At 44.3% G+C, this 18,057-nt stretch overlaps 1 protein-coding gene across 1 annotated transcript; it reads left to right on the top strand.

Moving 5' to 3' along the window:
* Positions 1 to 3,398: 3,398 nt before the first annotated feature.
* Positions 3,399 to 18,051, top strand: NDUFB8 (NADH:ubiquinone oxidoreductase subunit B8). The gene is made up of 5 exons (XM_068124808.2): positions 3,399 to 3,505; positions 11,788 to 11,911; positions 12,500 to 12,599; positions 15,748 to 15,903; positions 17,835 to 18,051. The coding sequence occupies exons 1-5, from the start codon at positions 3,421 to 3,423 to the stop codon at positions 17,922 to 17,924; spliced, it is 555 nt and encodes a 184-aa protein (XP_067980909.1). The 5' UTR covers positions 3,399 to 3,420; the 3' UTR covers positions 17,925 to 18,051.
* Positions 18,052 to 18,057: the final 6 nt, after the last annotated feature.

Raw genomic sequence — 18,057 nt, 5'->3', positions numbered from 1 at the left:
TATTTACGTTTATTTGAAATCTTTAATTTTCCACAAACATTCCACACACGCGGGAAAATGCAGAGATATATTTTTTAAAATCGCGTCATGGTGTATCATACACCGCCCAACATGACACCGACGGCAATGTGTCGATATCTATTTTAAATTCGATATATCATTTCATTTTTCACAGTCGCTAACATAGTTTTAGACTCGGTTGAAAAAAAACGAGAAGAAAATCCGATGAAAGTTGCCGTTTATAGAACGAAATGAATTCTCAAATGCCTGTAACTTCAAGGCCATTGAGTCTCTCTCACGCCTTTATCTCCAATCTAACTCACCATATGATTTCATTTTTATCGATGGTTTTAGAGTCGGTGTCAGCAATAATTGAGAACATTCCACACACGCGGGAAAATGCAGATATATTTTTTAAAATCGCGTCATGGTGTATCATACACCGCCTAACATGACACCGACGGCAACGTGTCGATACATATTAAAAATTCGATATATCATTTCATTTTTCACAGTCGCTAACATAGTTTTCGACTCGGTTGAAAAAAAACGGGAAGGAAATCCAATGAAAGTTGCCGTTTATAGAACGAAATGAATTCTCAAACGCCTGTAACTTCAACTTCAAGGCCATTGAGTCTCTCTCACGCCTTTATCTCCAATCTAACTCACCATATGATTTCATTTTTATCGATGGTTTTGGACTCGGTGTCAGCAATAATTGAGAACATTCCACACACGCGGGAAAATGCAGAGATATATTTTTAAAAATCGCGTCATGGTGTATCATACACCGCCCAACATGACACCGACGGCAACGTGTCGATATATATTAAAAATTCGCTTTTGCTTTTCCGTTAAGATATATTACTTTTTCGTTTGATGATAGTCGTCACAAAAACGTCAACAATGATGCCGACATATATTTCTTCGTTTTTATTTAATTCAACATTATTAGCCGGAAGTAAAATATGTTTCAGGAAATTACCGAGAGATATTTCTTCGTTTTTTAAAATTAGTTATGTGCGAATACACTTTAAATAGGTTTATTTGAAATCTTTAATTTTCCACAATATAATTTACTTGCCATTTATCATTTGATGATTACGAGACAAATTCCTCTTGAGGATCGTGACAATTCATGCGCTGCGTGGAAACTTCTATTTCCAAAATGAATGAGACGATCGATGAAGAACGCAGACTTGAACAGGATGCAGCAAGAAAACGAATGAGACGGGCGAACGAGTCCAGCGACGAACGTCAATGCAAACTTGCGGGGTCACCCGTGGGAATCCCACGGGCATGGATGTGTGTGACATTTCGACATATTGAGTTAGATGCTGCACATTCATTTTTACAAAATGGTTACTGGCAAGTCATCAGATCCAGAAATGGTGTCAAAACCACCGTTTAGAGGCCATTTTTCCCCGCAAAGCGGGGGTTGGCCTTTTCGGGGACCGTGGTAGTTGTTGTTTTTTGGTCCCCTTTTTGAAGCAATGTTTTACGGCCGGATGCCCTTCCTGACGCCAACCCTTTTTGCCGCCTTCAACGACAAACAGGGAATTACCAGTGAACTGGTACTCAATTAGCCGACCTCGGAAGGATGACAGGCTGAGTCAACCCCCCTGGCATTAATTCGGCGATCGACCGAGATTCGAACCCAGGATCCTAAGCCGGCACCCTAGCCGCTAGCCCAACACCAGAAATGGTGTCATGAACACAATTTATTTACGCACAAGCACAAAAGCAAGACGGGCCGATTTCCGATTCCGACGGGCCGACGGGCGAGACGGGCCGATTTCCGATTCCGACGGGCCGATTTGGAGCAAGAAAAAGAACGAGACGGGAGAAAAAGGAGAGAAACGAGACGGGGAAAGCCGATTGGAGAGGCGAGTGAGGCGCGATTGGAGAGGAGTGTGAGGCGCGATTGGAGAGGAGTGTGAGGCACGATTGGAGAGGAGTGTGAGGCGTGATTGGAGAGGAGTGTGAGGCACGATTGGAGAGGAGTGATTGGAGGGGAGTGTGAGGCACGATTGGAGAGGAGTGTGAGGCACGATTGGAGAGGAGTGTGAGGCACGATTGGAGAGGAGTGTGAGGCGCGATTGGAGAGGAGTGTGAGGCGCGATTGGAGAGGAGTGTGAGGCGCGATTGGAGAGGCGTGTGAAGGATTGGAGAGGAGAGGAGTGTGAGGGATTGGAGAGGTGAGGGATTGGAAAGGAGAGGGATGTGAGGGTTTGGAGAGGAGAGGAGTGCTAGGTGGAGAGAGGAGAGTGTCAGGTGGAGACAGGAGAGTGTCAGGTGGAGACAGGAGAGTGTCAGGTGGAGAGGAGTGAGGGGTCACATATTATGTGAAATAACTAAATTCACACCATTTCTGGATCTGATGACTTGCCAGTAACCATTTTGTAAAAATGAATGTGCAGCATATAACTCAATATGTCGAAATGTCACACACATCCATGCCCGTGGGATTCCCACGGGTGACCCCGCTAGTAGTGTAATATACCAGGAGAAGCCGAGAAACGTATTTTCAGTCCCCATGTTAAAGCTGCATACAGAGAAACGATCCCTTCTACAAAGGGGGGGGGGGGCGCTTTGCACCTCCCTTTGATACTTGAAAAATCTTCGATTTTCGCAAGTGATGAACAGACGTCAGACAGACAGTTAACCTTCGATGGCTGAGGTTATAAGACGCAGGAGGCCATTCGGCCCATCGATCATGCCTGCCCCACATTAATACCAGACCAATCCATATAAAAAGATATAGCTTTCTTATAAAAGTAGGCGAGTTATCTTCGGCATCCTCAACATATTACAAATTTCTGTCTTAACCTGCAGGGGCCGTTGTCTTAGACTCTCAGTGGATACTCGCGGTCCACCATGTACCTATGATATCCGGCCTCGCCTTTGATATCAAGTTGTGGAAAGGTGTTTTTGCAGGTGTAGGTGGGACTTTATTAAGCATGTGTTGATCTCTCATCAACAGTCTGGGATTCACCTAAATCACTCTCCGCTCTTATGCAAATTCCAGGAATTAATGCATTGGGCGGTGTATTAAGTGTATAATTGAACCGGCGATGTCCCGTTTTAGATCCATGTAATTATTCTCCTCTTGTTTTCCTCGTACTATATAGCATTTTAATTTTTTTTGTATATTAATATGTTTTCAAATATTGATATTTGATGCGGTAAATTGTGTATAAATCAATGCAAATGTGTAAGTACTGGAGATGCATTCTGCCTGCAAAAATCCAACAAATATAGTTGTAAATTTAAAATGTGTTATTTTATTTTTCCGGAATTATTCATTGAATGAATAGATATTTTAAGTTCATTTCAATGTGACTCGTAAAATGCGAGTCTTTTCAGTTTATTAAAAAAGGATTTTTGTGCGCATGCGCAGTGGCGTTCGCTAAGGCGAACATGGCGCTGCGCTCTGTGTTCTTTGGGGTCACCCGGATTCGATATTGTCCAATCCTCGCTGGTTCTCCGTGCAAAGTCAGATATGGTAGGTGATGATGTTATCTCGACGTCTGTTGAACTAGTTAATAACATGTCCTTTTCAACAATATTTTTTTGAAAATGTGAAAAAATAAATCCAATTGGTCATGTTTGTACTTTGTGGAAATCCTATTTAGTATTTGCTCGGTACGTACGGTGTGGGGAAGGGTTCGCTTCGGTATTGTTACCTCGTCCCAGGATATAACCCTCTCTCCAACCTAATTTGACACTTCAACTTGGCTCATTTGAATATTTTGATGTTTGACCCTTCCCTGCCATTTTTATGTCCACCTCGAGTGTGTGTGTGTGTGTGTGTGTGTGTGTGTGTGTGTGTGTGTGTGTGTGTGTGTGTGTGTGTGTGTGTGTGTCAGTATATAGCAGAGGGGTCGGGTGATCATATTCAGGAAAGCCAAGCTTAAATCCTTTAATTGATTGCTAGATGCAGTTTAACATGAGGAAATGTAAGATTCGTGGATGTGGATGTAATGTGGATGAGTCGGGACGACATGACACTACATTCACTCTTTTGACTGACACCGACATCAAAGGAACATAACGCAACTCCTTTTGTGAAGAAGCGGTGGCAGGAGGGATGAGGAAGGAAGGGAGACGAGGCTCAGGATTGAGGGATGTGGAGTGGGAAAGCTCATGTGGCCGCCCCAACCAGGTGGGAAGAATCCTGACTATCCATCGGAGTAGCCATTGCCATTGATTATCATACTAAAACACTATGATTCTGACCGCGATGCATTCGGTTGTTATTTATCCGATCTCAACCCAACTTGCCAGAAGGACAAAGGGTCACGTGACAGCGGTTGTACCACTTTCATCCCCCTTCCATCCCCCTTCCCCCCCTCCCCAAGGATACCTCAGTGTTAAGGTGTATACATAGCTCCACCCACAGGAAGTAAAAATTATTATAAACACAAACTATTCGGTCAATTTTGTTCAACGCATGATTACCTTTTTAAACAATCGCTGCTGTGTAACACAAAGAAATTTGGAGGAAACGCGACGTCCTTGAGGCATTCTATCCTTATCACGTCCACCACAGACTGACGATTTGAGCCGTCTCGACTTCGGCCTCGAGGTAGGCCGCAATGGTCTTTCACTAAAAAGGTGCTTAAAGTGGTCTTCCGCATGATTCTTGTATCCCATTGCCCGTCTGATTTTTCTCGCCATCAGATTATATGTGACCTTCACATGGATTGTTTCTAACTCGTCTTTTGGGGCCTCATATGCGACTTCTCCCGGCCATGGCTTCAAGTGTGACGTGATATTGCCGGCGACACCCGTCAAGTGTCTCTCATCTACATTTTCCACTCACCTCAATCTCAGAACTAAAGGAGGATGAAACTTTTCACCATTTGCACATGATCATCTCCCAATCTGAACGCATCGAAGATTTGTCTTTTTTTTTTGTTTTTTTTTAGGTTTAAATAGAGACCAGCTTTTTAACTTTCCTTCTTCACCGTCAGCAGCTGTTTCATTAATTCCTCTTTCTGCCAATAGAGTGGTTTCTGGTATCGTCAGCCTACCTTGGGTTGTTGATACATCTACCTCCAATCCTGACTCCAGCCTCTTACTCTAGTAGCTCATGGTGGTTGAGTATGCACTTTATTGTACAGACCTAAACTCTTCAGGAATCCACTAATTGAAGGTCCAGGAACAATATTTGGTTGGTAACACATTTGCCACTGACGGCGAAATAGCTGAAATGGCCATACCCCTTTTTGGGCCACGCCCCCTTTTTTGCCGTGACTGTATCTACAGAACCGTTGGACCTAGGAGGTTGCCCGACCACTCAAAATTTGCGCAATGGCCACATTATGGGGGGTCAGTAATACATTTTCATATCCAAAAGTCAATGGTTTTTAAGATAATTGCCAAAAACCGATTTCAACATGTTACGAACTACAATTGTATGATACCACCAAGGCCACAACATTATATGACACTTATACCTTTTGCATCATCCTATTTTGGAATTTACTTATTTGGATTTCTACACTTTTCGCCTTTACTACAGCCACAAAACGTGACACATTTAATGTTCCTGTCTCTGCAAGTGCACGTTTTGGTACTCATACATGCTCTTGGGCATTTGCATGGAGGAGGCAGGTCATCGGGCCTGCACGATACTGGCAGTATCACTGGTGTTATGCCAACGTCCGTTGCTTCATACCCATACTGGAGTGGATCTGGTTTGGTGACGGCAGGAGTTGGGGCTTGCAACCACATCTTACACTGAAGAAATGCTCGCTTTATGTGTTCTCGTAGCGTTGATGAACAGCACACAAGCTGGTTGAAGTCCAGTTCTTTCTTGGAGTTGTGGTACTGCTCCCATCGATATTCATCGAAAGTGGAACAGTCGGTCTTCTTTAATCCAGACACAAGGAACTTTTCAGCATTGCTTGTTATCTGTGGTGACAGTTCTTCTACACCAAACCCTTCCAGTAGGGAGAGATCGATGGATGCTTTCAGGCCAGACAGCTTTGGACCCACCTTGCTGGTACTGTCGCAACCGCTGAGAGCATGAATGGCTGGGAGACACGACACCAAACCGTTGTCCAGTTGATCAACCAACATGTGGACTGGTACAGTTTTCTTTGTTTTCCGGTTACCAAGCTTCACGTACAGCTTTTGTAGTTGCCAGGTTGTGTTGAAGTGGAAGATGAGGTTGACAAAGACATCTGTGTCAGGCGAGTCGACCAAGACTGATTGAACCCCGTGTTTCACAACACCATCATTAATATGGAACATGATTCTGTCGTCGGCTTCTTCTTGGTTGCTTGAGAGCTCTGCGATCTGTGTTTCAGTGCCAGCTAACAGTTTCCTGCATTCACCCCCATATACTCCTCCAAAGAATATTTCCTTGTCCGACTCGACATTCTGCAGCATCCACTTGAAGACATACTCCTGCAACCGAACTTTGTTCAACATTGAGCTCCAGAACATATCAAGATCGACAGGGAGTTTCTGATTGTCAGACCCAATGGTGATTGTGATTTGTTCTGAGGAACTTCGCTGTGCCCGTTCCATTTGCTTGATTGATGATTTTTGATAAACATCAAAAATAATGTCTATTCTTGTGGACACGGAGCCTGTAGCAAGAATCCTGTTGGAAAGACTCTCAGCCAATTCCCCGAATGTGTGAAGGCCCATCTTTTTCATCGGTAGTTTACGCACAAGTGCCATGAAGTCCACTATTGTCATCTGAGCGTCACTCTTTACATTCCTCGTCTCCTGTGGAAGACGACTGACAAGTTCCCTGGCTAAGGAGGCTTTATCGGGCTTCTTCAATTTGATGCCATCTTTACATTCAGTGGTGAGGAACTGGGATGTGCTGGTCAATTCATACTTCAGGAGTTCTAGCATGCTGTACCCTCTTTCTCTAGCATAGTCAATGTACCTAACCGTTTCCGCTGCATCCTTTTTCGCCATCGATTTCTTCGCTGTGAACGGAGTAGAAGTACGTTTCACGAAAACAGTCTTGCGGTTGGTAGGGATTGTATCATGTAGGTGCTTCTCCTTATCCTGAAATCTGGTCTCAACAAACTCTTCATAACTCTTCTCACCAATTTCCAGGCATTCAAGTAATCCGTCGACAACCTCCTGGGGAATGTCAGCTCCAGTAGAGATGTTCTGAAGTCTGATTCCAGCGTCGAACGGATTGTTGATGGATTTTATGTAATCCAGAAGGGCCTTTGCACGAACATGGCCAATCTTCGTAGAACTTGGATTGAACTCATGGTGTAGGCTCAGCTCACTGTCATCTTTGTCTCCCAAGTTGCACCATTCCAGCAGCTGTGCCACATGAAGATCTTTCTCATGCTTTAGGAGATTCCATAAGGCTACTGCTTCTTTCTGTCTGGTCATCCCAATGATACCTCCAGCAACCTTGGCGGGTTTATTGTAACACTTCTCGAGTGCCATGTCAAATCCTACTGCACTGCCTTGTCGGGTAGTGTGGTACATCACCCATCCACCATCTGTAAAGCATCTGTAGATACCCGGGAACTTCCTTTGTAGGTCCAGGCAATCTTCAAGGAACAGCGTACCCCATCTGCTATAGTTTGTCCGGCCAAACCCGAAGAACAAAGGCATGCACCTCCGCACAGCTGAAACGAAAAGATGCCAATCGCCTTGCCGAATAGAGTGTGTAAGATCTCTCAGGATAGGATACAGCTCATCCAGAAACAAGCTCCAGTACCTCACATTCTCATTACAGGCCGTTTCTTTCCATTCGGTGAAATACTTCTTCAAGTCTGCATGTAAGATCTTGCTTTCTTCCCAAATCTCTCTGAACTCTGTATGGTCACTATCTAAAGCCTGCTCCATCTTAGTTTCCATGGTCTCTATTTTCTGGTCTAATTCACAACTAGTACTGTCCTGGTCAGGTTGAAACTTCTCAAACATAAGAACTGTCATCACCTCTGATACAAGACTCATTCCCTCCTTGCCTTTGCAATAGTGACCTCCAGTCATGACACTATTCTCTACAACGAGCTTGCCAAAGGCTTCAGTCTCAATCAAAGCCAGACTCTTCAGGAATCAAGTAATTGAACAATAGGAACAGGAACAGGAACAATTACGAATAATATTGTAGTTCGTAACATGTTGAAATCGGTTTTTGGCAATTATCTTAAAAACCATTGACTTTTGGATATGAAAATGTATTACTGACCCCCCATAATGTGGCCATTGCGCAAATTTTGAGTGGTCGGGCAACCTCCTAGGTCCAACGGTTCTGTAGATACAGTCACGGCAAAAAAGGGGGCGTGGCCCAAAAAGGGGTGTGGCCATTTCAGCTATTTCGCCGTCAGTGGCAAATGTGTTACCAACCAAATATTGTTCCTGGACCTTCAATTAGTGGATTCCTGAAGAGTTTAGGTCTGTACAATAAAGTGCATACTCAACCACCATGAGCTACTCTAGTATCTATGCCATCCAAGTTAGATGTTTCGTTAAAATTATTATAACCACAAATTAATCTGTCAATTCCGTCTGATCAGAATGGCATAATAATTTTAACATGGGGCTGGCAGGATGGCTTAGACCCGAGAGGTACGCACACTCCTCTCTAACCTGTCTAACTTTTGCTTGATTCCCGACCCAGATTATAAACTGTTGTCCCTGTGTTTCACAGGCAGGGTGATTCATCAATGTGTGTGCCGTGCCGTCCCTCGGATGGACATTAAACGGGCGTCTCGTCTGCCGGCATTAGTTGGTGGACATTAAAGATCCCACGGTGTCCTTCCTGGAGAATAGGTGAGTTATCGCCGGCACCATGGCCAAATTACAAATTCCTGCCCTGACCTTCGTCGAATGTTAGGCCTGGCCCACCGCTACTTGAAAGGCGTGGGCCAAGCTTCCCCAGGACACCCCTACAAGAATGTGGGAATCATTGTGGCTGTTAAGGAAGAAGAAGAAGAAGAATATTAACACCCTGCTGTCTGCATGGTCTGAACATACTGTTGGGGTTTTGAGAACCCTGCACTTTGTAAAGTGTTGTAAATATACCCTTTGTAAATAATTATTTGTGTAAATACCTCCATTCATTGTTAAGATCAAAGGTCGTCCCCTAGTTAGTCCACATCGCAACACGTAGCGAACCATAGGCCCTCTTCATAGTTATTTCATTATTATGTGTTTCAGGTAAGGCTGTGTTTCCAATAGTTTGACTCTACGTTGCATGAATCAAATAAGATAGGCCCCTTTCAATTACCCAATCGCCTCACCTGCGTCTCCGCAAAGTAACAGCCAGGCAGCGTTCGCTGCCCTTTGGTTTGGCTCGTTTGATTGCCCCAAGACGCCATTGCCCATGTGCTCCATCTCGGAGAAGAAGGGTGGAGGAGCCGCCAGATCACGGGCGTGGCACGTCGTCGTCATCGAAGGTGGAGTCAGCCAGCCCTAACCACCAACCAGCACCGCGGTGAGCGAACCGGTAGGCGTGCCCTCGCAGCCTGCGGCTTGACACGGCCGACACCAATATAAGCGCGAAGCGAAGCCTTTTTACCAGTTGGAGTTGGAGTTGGAAGGAGAGTCGGTGAGAAGGCACGAGAGGGAGAGGAGTGATCCAGCCGAACCGAGAAGTTGAGTGGAGTTGGGAGAGAGTTGGAACCAAGAAGGCAGAGAGAGAGACGAAGCTGCGCGGAGCTCTGACACGCTGCTTCAAACAGCCCCTGCCGTGTGAAACCGAATACGTGGAGCCGCCGGCTGCTCGCTTCCAGCGTGGAGCTGGAGCAGACCTCCTTTGCTGTACCCTGCCGAACCTTCCAGCCCTGTTGTCCCACCTGGACCACCTCCTCCTCCAGTGATTCCTGCCTGCTATTCCCTTGTCGTGTAAGTCCGTTGTCTGTCTTGTTTGTTGTCTGGGATATAATATAAGCTTGTTTTAAGGTTTGCTCTGTGTCTTCTTCTGCTTCTGTAAATTACTTTCGTTCCTCCTCTTCTTTGGTTTTGTATAAATAATTAATAAATACCTGTTATTCCTTACTTTTGGTTTCATTCTTCCCCGATCGCTTTAGTCTTTTCCTGATTGAGTATCTGTGGCGCGATTTTGGCCGAACTGCTTTTAATCGGGTTTAGTCCATGTTGATAACGGCTCAACCCGCGGATTGCTAAACCGCTCGGCAAATACCATCTTGTCCGTGGTTCGAGCGGTACTTGTCTCCCTGTTTTGCGGAGGGATTGATAAAGGTATTCGGGATAATACCTGGACCAATAACACTGACCAATCCCACCCCGCAAAAGAGCGTTACAAGTACCAGGACCGGTCGGACGGCCAGCTTAACAGGACAAGGGGATTAACCCCCCTTGCTAACGGGAGTGCCATCCCCCGGATCCGTAACAATACCATGCCCCCCCCCACCCCACCCCCTCCTCCAGTCAATCTTAAAATGGTAATTTTTTCGCTCTTTTTGGGTGTATCCATATAAAAATTCGATGCACGTTTATCGAAGTTCGTATGCTTTTAAGAATGAGCATGTTTGAACTGTCCGTGAACACCATGTAATTGGCAGTCTGGGTAGGAAAGAGCTGATCACAAGCTTCATCGTTCTCCTTCCGCATTTGATTTTGAATGCTATACGAGTGCAGTGGTCACGGACAGTTCATACATGCTCAATCTTAAAAGCATACGAACTTCGATAAACGTGCATCGAATTTTTATATGGATACACCCAAAACGAGCGAAAAAATTAGTTTTTGAAGAGAGTTAGTTTGGGGTTTTTTTTAGGCTGTCATTTGTGCCTTTGCCATGATGTCGTGTGACTGCTTGTCTCACAGCATGGCCACCAATGCTTTGCGGTTCATTTCTGACATCCTCGGGAACCCTCTATTGCTGCGGCCATTTTCTTTGCGGCATATGAATATACATCTCTGGATTTGTTAATTTAACAAGAATGACCACACTGTGGTCACAACCTGAGACAAAATCTGGTAAAGGGCCAGGTGGAGAATGCTCGGATCCGGCTAGTAGAATTTTTTAAGCGATTCTTCACCATTGAGCGATAGTGCCAAAAACGATATATAACAGGATATCTCAAAAAGTTATGGACGGATTCGGATGAAACTTGGTGGACCAGTTGGGTGTGTGACGAGGAAGAAACAATTAAATTAGATAATTTAATAAGGTGAAGATCTGAATAGGGATTAGGATGCGCGAATTGTTTAATCTACAAGTGATTCTTCACCATTGAGAGATCGGGCGAAAAACGATATATAACATGATATTTTAATAAGTTATGGACGAGTTAGTTAGGTGAGAAGAACAAGTCGATTAGATTTTGGTTCAGGTCTGAATCCAGATCCGCCTTACAGTGGGATACAAAATATAAACCTTTCAGCCTGGCGGAGGTATGCACTCTACCTCGTGCCATTCTAGTTAGTTATCATTTTTTAATTTATTTAAACCAAACAGGTAGGATTGAACTTTTTAGTTTTTCCAATGTGTCTGTGTGGATAATAAGTTCACGGTCTTGGAGAAATTGCCTTCCTGAGCCAAACTAACTGAAATAGTTGTCCAAGGTGATCTTGCACCTGGAATTCACTTTGCAATGAGGATATCTGTTTGTAGTATTAAGTCCCATGAAGCTTAACTAGGAAATAAATAAACCCTTGGTATAGTTGTGTGGTTTAATGATAGCCCCATGTTTGAGAATGCAGATGTGTCAGCAATCGATAGCTAACAAGTTTCGTGACGGGATGGGGATGGCGGCGGGGCTAGTAAAGTGGGCAGTAAACAAACTCGGCAACTCATTCCCCACCACATTCCTCTTCCGACAGCTTCGAGTTCCAAGGATGAATTGCCTGACGTGTTTCCCAAAACGCAGGAAGAGTGGAAAGCAGCAGCTAAAAAATACAACATGCACCTTCATGATTACCAGGTGTATCCCGACGATGGCCTCGGGTAAGAACTTCACAATGTCTGTCGCAGAAATTTGATGGCTCGGTTATCCGACAACACTCGCGCACGTGCAGTGGTGTTGATCTCACTTCATCGCAGGATAACGAGCAGTCAGTCGGTAGAATGGGTTTCTCGGTTACTGGTACCCATAGCTGTCCTGTTGCTATAACTTTGCTTGCTTTTGGAAGATAAAAAGTGTAGTGAATAAAACCGAATAAAAAAAACATACTCTTGCACAATGTCACCAAATCGATGCCATTTCCATCAGCACCTTCAGATTCTGCCTGCACACCTTTCTTATGATCTCCGAAGCATAAATCCAACAAAGACGACTTGTAACCTCTGGAAAACTTCTTCTGACTCCTTCTTCTTCAAGACTGATAACTGCTTAATAACTTCTGGAAAATATATTTGATCAGTGGCATGATCACTTTGTGCTCATCTGTGCTTTGTCTTTGTGCTCATGTTTGATCACATTTCATCACTGGATCATGCTGTGTGACTTGAGGTACACCTACCTGCTTGTTATTATTGTACAGTTAGCGATACTCTCAGACAGAATTCCAATTTGAGTTTGATATTTCTCACCAGGCTTGGCGACTACCCGATGTTGCCAGATGTATCATCCAATGAGAAAGATCCCCATTATGACTGGGATGATCCATCAATACGCCGTAACTGGGGAGAGCCGGTGAGTTTCATGCAAGTACCTACAAATAAGTTATGTTTGCACTTCAAAAGGCGGACGTGGAAACCCTTGGGTTTCGATTCGATACACACTTGATTGCAGTTACATTGTTCTATGGCTTTTACACTTTTACATTGTTCTATCAAACCAAGGCTTTTCGAATCATTGGTGTATCTCGCAATGAAACTGCTTGTCAGGGCCTTTCACTTGCTCACCGCAGGCAGGTTGGTGGGCTTTCTGTCTTCTACCGACCCCTCTCCAATGCACCCCCTGCTCTGTCTGTGCTCTGTCTGTGCTCTGTCTCCCAAATATTCCTACAGGTCACACAAAATCTGCCAGCAACTCTCTTCTGGTGAAACGTTTTTCTTTTCTCCCACCTCTGGAACAAACTTCCCCACTCTTCAATCCCACTCCTCCCTCCAGGTCTTTAAAACAGCTGTTCACCACCATCTCTTATCTTCCCTCATCCAAAACCTTGATCTTTTCTACCCCCATTAAAACACCCCAAACCCACCTTCAAATTCCGTTTTCCTTCCTGAAATCCCCAGTAGTGTCCATCATGTTTATCCCATGTACCCCACCCCAGCCATCTCTCTTCCACAGATCTCCTGATGTCCATGTGTCCTACTATTGTTGTGCTTCCCTCTCTCCTCCTTTTGTCTCCTGCTCCCTTTATTGTATGTTATATGTGTTAGCTCTTACACGAGCCTCGACCAAGTATAGAAAAAATAATAACAATAACATGAGGATAGTTTTCAACTTGGAACACTTGGGGTCAACATTAGCTATTGTAAACACAAAATGTTGCCTTTTGTTTGCTGCCGTGGTCGAGATAACAGGAGCTTTTCCATTTGTGTGGTTCATGGAAACCACATGAATGGTGATTGATTACAGAAGATGGAAAAGTTGTAAAAAGCCATGTTACTTGTATAACAAGCAACACCCATCATGAAGTTTCAAAGAAGACCTGATAGTCTTGATAAAGAGAATCAACAAAGTACTGAACATTCGACATCAATAAATGTCTCCCTATAGCATAGGTTCAAACTTTTGTTGTTCACGACCCAAGATGTGAAATCACTTTCGCCTCGTGACCCAAATTATACCGGTACCTACTTGGTACTTGTCATATACCTAATCGGTACCAATACTGTTACGGATTCGTCACTTCCGTTGTTGTGGTTTTCATCCACTGTAAACATTTTTGATTCCATGTACTATTATTGTTGTCGTTTGGGGGAAATAGAGATTACTATTTTCAAAAGGTAAAAAAGTTAATGTTTTAAATGAAACCGGAACCGGACGAAGAGGAGGAAGAGGAGGAGGAGAAGGCGGAGCGAGTGAGTCGGACAAGAAGCCGAGCTGCTTCGAGGTCTGGAGCGAACGATTGGCGAACGAGAGTCACGAGTGAACTTTGGGTTTCTCAGGAAAGGGATTCCTGCGACAGAGTTGTTATCACTGTGACCGATAAACCTGCGTGACAGGTTTTGTGGTTGATTCCGGAGAGAATCGTCAGAGTGCCGTTACGCCACGAGAACGGGCCGTCGGCCATTTTTTACCTCGTGCAGGACTTGCGCTTCGCTCAAGGTTTTTCACTTCGCTTCAACCATTCTCACCGCATCCAGACGTTAATTTGGTGTGTGTGTAATGTGGCTTTTGAGTGGGAAATCTGCGGTTCGCCGATTGAGAGCCGTCAAACGTCCATACCTGAAGGTGTGATTTCCCCGTCGCTTCTCGAGGACACCTTCGCCCATCTTTGGCAGTGTAACTGTCAACCCAACGGGATTCTGGTCTCGATACGACATCGTACGGACGATCACTGGAGTGGATCGACTTTGGCTTGAAGCCGGGAAAGAGACATTGGGGATGTTCTTTTCGCTCACTTGGAGCACAGCGAGTTATATATTACGAAACTGATGGTACCATCATAGGAATAATATATATTGATTGTACTTTTGATTAATATTGTTACTGTACCGTTATTCTTGTGTGACCTTAATACAATACTTGTTTGTTGGTAACAATTGGTGTGGTTTCACCATTGATCCTTGGCATACAGAATAACACATCTTTCTGCCGTGACTCCTCTCGGGGCTCGGAGGTACACCGTGACCGGGGTTTGGGGAGGAGCACGTAACAATACCTACCATAAAATTGTCAGAGAAAACGCTTTTGACATGAAAAACTCTCCTCAAAAAGCGGGATTTGTGAGAAGTTGGCAAACTGCCAACGCTTGAATACATACATAGCTGTAAGATCAAGCGGCGCGGTCATCCACGACCCTTCAGAACAGGTTGCGACCCTGGGTTTTGGAACCCCTGCCCTAAAGCCATGATTGATTGCTAATTTATCTATCTTCTAACATTAGTCATTATTCGTTTTCAGTAAACAAACAAAAAGCTCTCACTTGTCACTAAATTTTCCAAAAATGCATCAATATCATGCACCTGAGGGCTGGCAGGATGGCCAACATGTATTCGCACTCACCTCTAATCTGTCTTGCCTGGGTTTGAATCCCGACCCAGCTATAAACTGTCATCCCGGTGTTTCACAGACAGGATGATTCATCAATGCGTGCCATCCCTCAGATAGACGTTAAACGGGCGTCACGTCTGCCAGCATTCGTTGGCGGATGTTAAAGATCTCGCGGCATCATTCACAAAGAGTAGGCGAGCTATCACCACCGGCACCATGAACAAATTCCACACTCTAGCTGTGATTACTTAGTCGAGCGTCTGGCCTGGCCAGCCGGCTCATGAAAGAGGGCTGAAATCTCATCACCTCTCACCCCCTACCCCCCACCCCCCCCAACAATAACTTGTAATAATTGCGGCTGTTAAATAAGTAGTCATGCACCTGCCATCTTGAACCTTTTAATGATGCATGACAGGTGGCAGCAATCCACCCTCCTCGATTGCATAAGATCCATAAAAGCTGGAGGAGTATCCTGGCTTTAAGTTGGTGAGATCATCAACATGTTTGGTGTTTTGTACTTTGAACCACACAAAAATTATGGTGTGGTATATCTGTGCCTTCAAGCCTTGATATGTTGAATTATTACGTCCGCCACCAAAGGTGGTTGTGATTGATATATATATTTTTGGGAATAAAATAAAATGAACTAATGTCTACTTTCCTGTGCCACATTTAGCTGCACTTTGATTCAGACATGTACCTGCGGTCACGCTTAGACAAGAGTCCTGTAATTGTCCCCTGGAATACAATGTGCAAGCATCTATTCATATTTATTGGTGGCATGCTCTTCTTCTTCTTCCTGGGCAGCACTTTTCCATCACACCCACCGATGGTGAGTTATACATGAGAAATGCCACTTTTTTTTTTCTTTTTTTTTTCTTTTTTTTTGTATACAAGATCGAGGCTCGTGAAAGAGCTAATATTAATCACACAAAAAATCAAACCGACACATAAAACATATAATAAGGGGAGTGGTAGACAAGATGGGGAGAGAGGGGGAAGCACACAAACAACATTTGAGAGCAGGGACGTCGGGAGATCTGTGGGGGGGAGAGGGCTTGGGGGGAGATGGGAGAGGTATAAAACATATGGACACTGCAAGGACTTCCAGGAAAGAAGTTGGAATTTCAAAAAAGTGGATCTGGGGTGAATTAGTTGGGGTAGAAAAGATCAAGGTTTTTGCAGTCTCTTGGCACTTCCTGCTTGTTAGCAACTATGTCAGGATGGCTCGGATAGGCAACCGATTCATAAACTATGACTGTGAAGTTGAGGCAATAATCAGAGAATTGTTGTGTTCAGGCCATTAAAATATCTACGAAGTAATAAAATTTGCTGGTTTCTCACGGCAGGGCATTCATCCATTGTCCGCAAACTCTTGGGTGGATCTTGTCAGAAATATGGGTCCCTTCGATCGACAGCAATGGCTGTCATCATGTAGCAGTCGTTCTGTTCATAGCAGAACCAGCTGACTTCATTGCTTATCTAGTAACTGCGAAGCCACATGACTTCAGCACTGGAATTCTGAAACTTAATTGGAATATATACAATGGAAGTCCAAGGGGTCACTTCCACTCCAGCAATTTTGTATCCAACCCCCAGCTGACAAGTTCATGGCCTCTGTTTTCTGGGATGTCACAGGAATCCTTGTGATTGACTATATGCCTCACAAGACGACAATCACATGGTACCAGTCTCGTGCAAAAATTGCAGTGCACCATCGAGGGGTGTTGACCATAGGGTAGGGTGTGGTCTTTGGCGATATACCTGTGCACGAGGCCCATGTTGCGCAGTTTATCAACTCTGTACATGTCTTTATCTTTGAGAACAAATTGTGACAAAACCAGCCTCTACATTCTGCCTTTATCAGGGTCATTATAAAAGGTTACCTGCCTCTCAAAATAGTCATGTGGCTAAAATAAGTTATAATCTTTGTTCCGATTAACCACCGTTTAGAGTCCATTTTTTCCCGCAAAGCGGGGGTTGGCCTTTCCGGGGACCGTGGTAGTTGTTGTTTTTTTGGTCCCCTTTTTTGAAGCAATGTTTTACGGCCGGATGCCCTTCCTGACGCCAACCCTTTTTGCCGCCTTCAACGACAAACAGGGAATTACCAGTGAACTGGTACTCAATTTGTTGTTCAATCTTTGTTCCGATTGATGTACTTTATCTCGATTCCAGAAAGGGAAAACCTTTTTGCTTCCCAAGATGCTGCCATTTCGTCAGATGTCAGGGTTGGGTGCATTATTTTCGATGTCTGCATTGATGCCGAAGAAGTGCAACTTGCAATTGGAAATGTTGTTGTCAATCAGGCCAAGGAGCGAAGTTGCAATTCGAATATTGCCATGAACTAGATGGTTTCCTGGGCCGCAATTTTCGTTGCAACATGCTTGGTGTTTCCAAGACTCCTCCAATCCTGAACCAACAAGCTCTCTACCACATATGCCGACATTCGCTTCTTCCTGCAGAATTATTTGTTTTTATAATAAGGTGCTGCATATTTGTATTCTTGTTGCTCAAATAGAAATGCTGTTAATAGCTCGAAGCGGTGCCTTTTCAGAAAGCTGGCCCTTTTTTATTTATTAAATAGGCCAATCCAGGATGGCACCATTGCTTAATGGTCCAAATATGACAAGAAAACATAAAACGTGTTTGTAAAGATCCGTATGTTGTTTCAACGATTCCAGCAAACGTGTTTTTTTTTTTCCTGTGTGCCAATCATTTGATCCAATACTGTTCACCTTCCCCCTTGTTCGATTCTGTGACCAGGCGCCCAAGCAGTTCCCTTTCCAGCATCCAGTCAAGGGCGGACACTTTTGCAATGTTCCGAAGGAAGAAAAGAAGCACTACGTATTTTGAGTTTCCATCTCTGTGTCCCGTTCGCTGGGTTTCGGCTCTGTTATTGATGCGATGCAGTTAAAAGTTCCTCCGACTGAAGCGCATTCGGTTGCAGTCATTGTACTATAAATTAAAATGTGCAAAAGAACATGGT

The sequence above is a fragment of the Myxine glutinosa genome, chromosome 8 (assembly GCF_964187855.1).
Source record: "Myxine glutinosa chromosome 8, kmMyxGlut1.1, whole genome shotgun sequence".
NCBI lineage: Eukaryota > Metazoa > Chordata > Myxini > Myxiniformes > Myxinidae > Myxine > Myxine glutinosa.
Note: the sequence above shows the minus strand (reverse complement) of the source record. Positions and strands in the feature narration are given on the sequence as shown.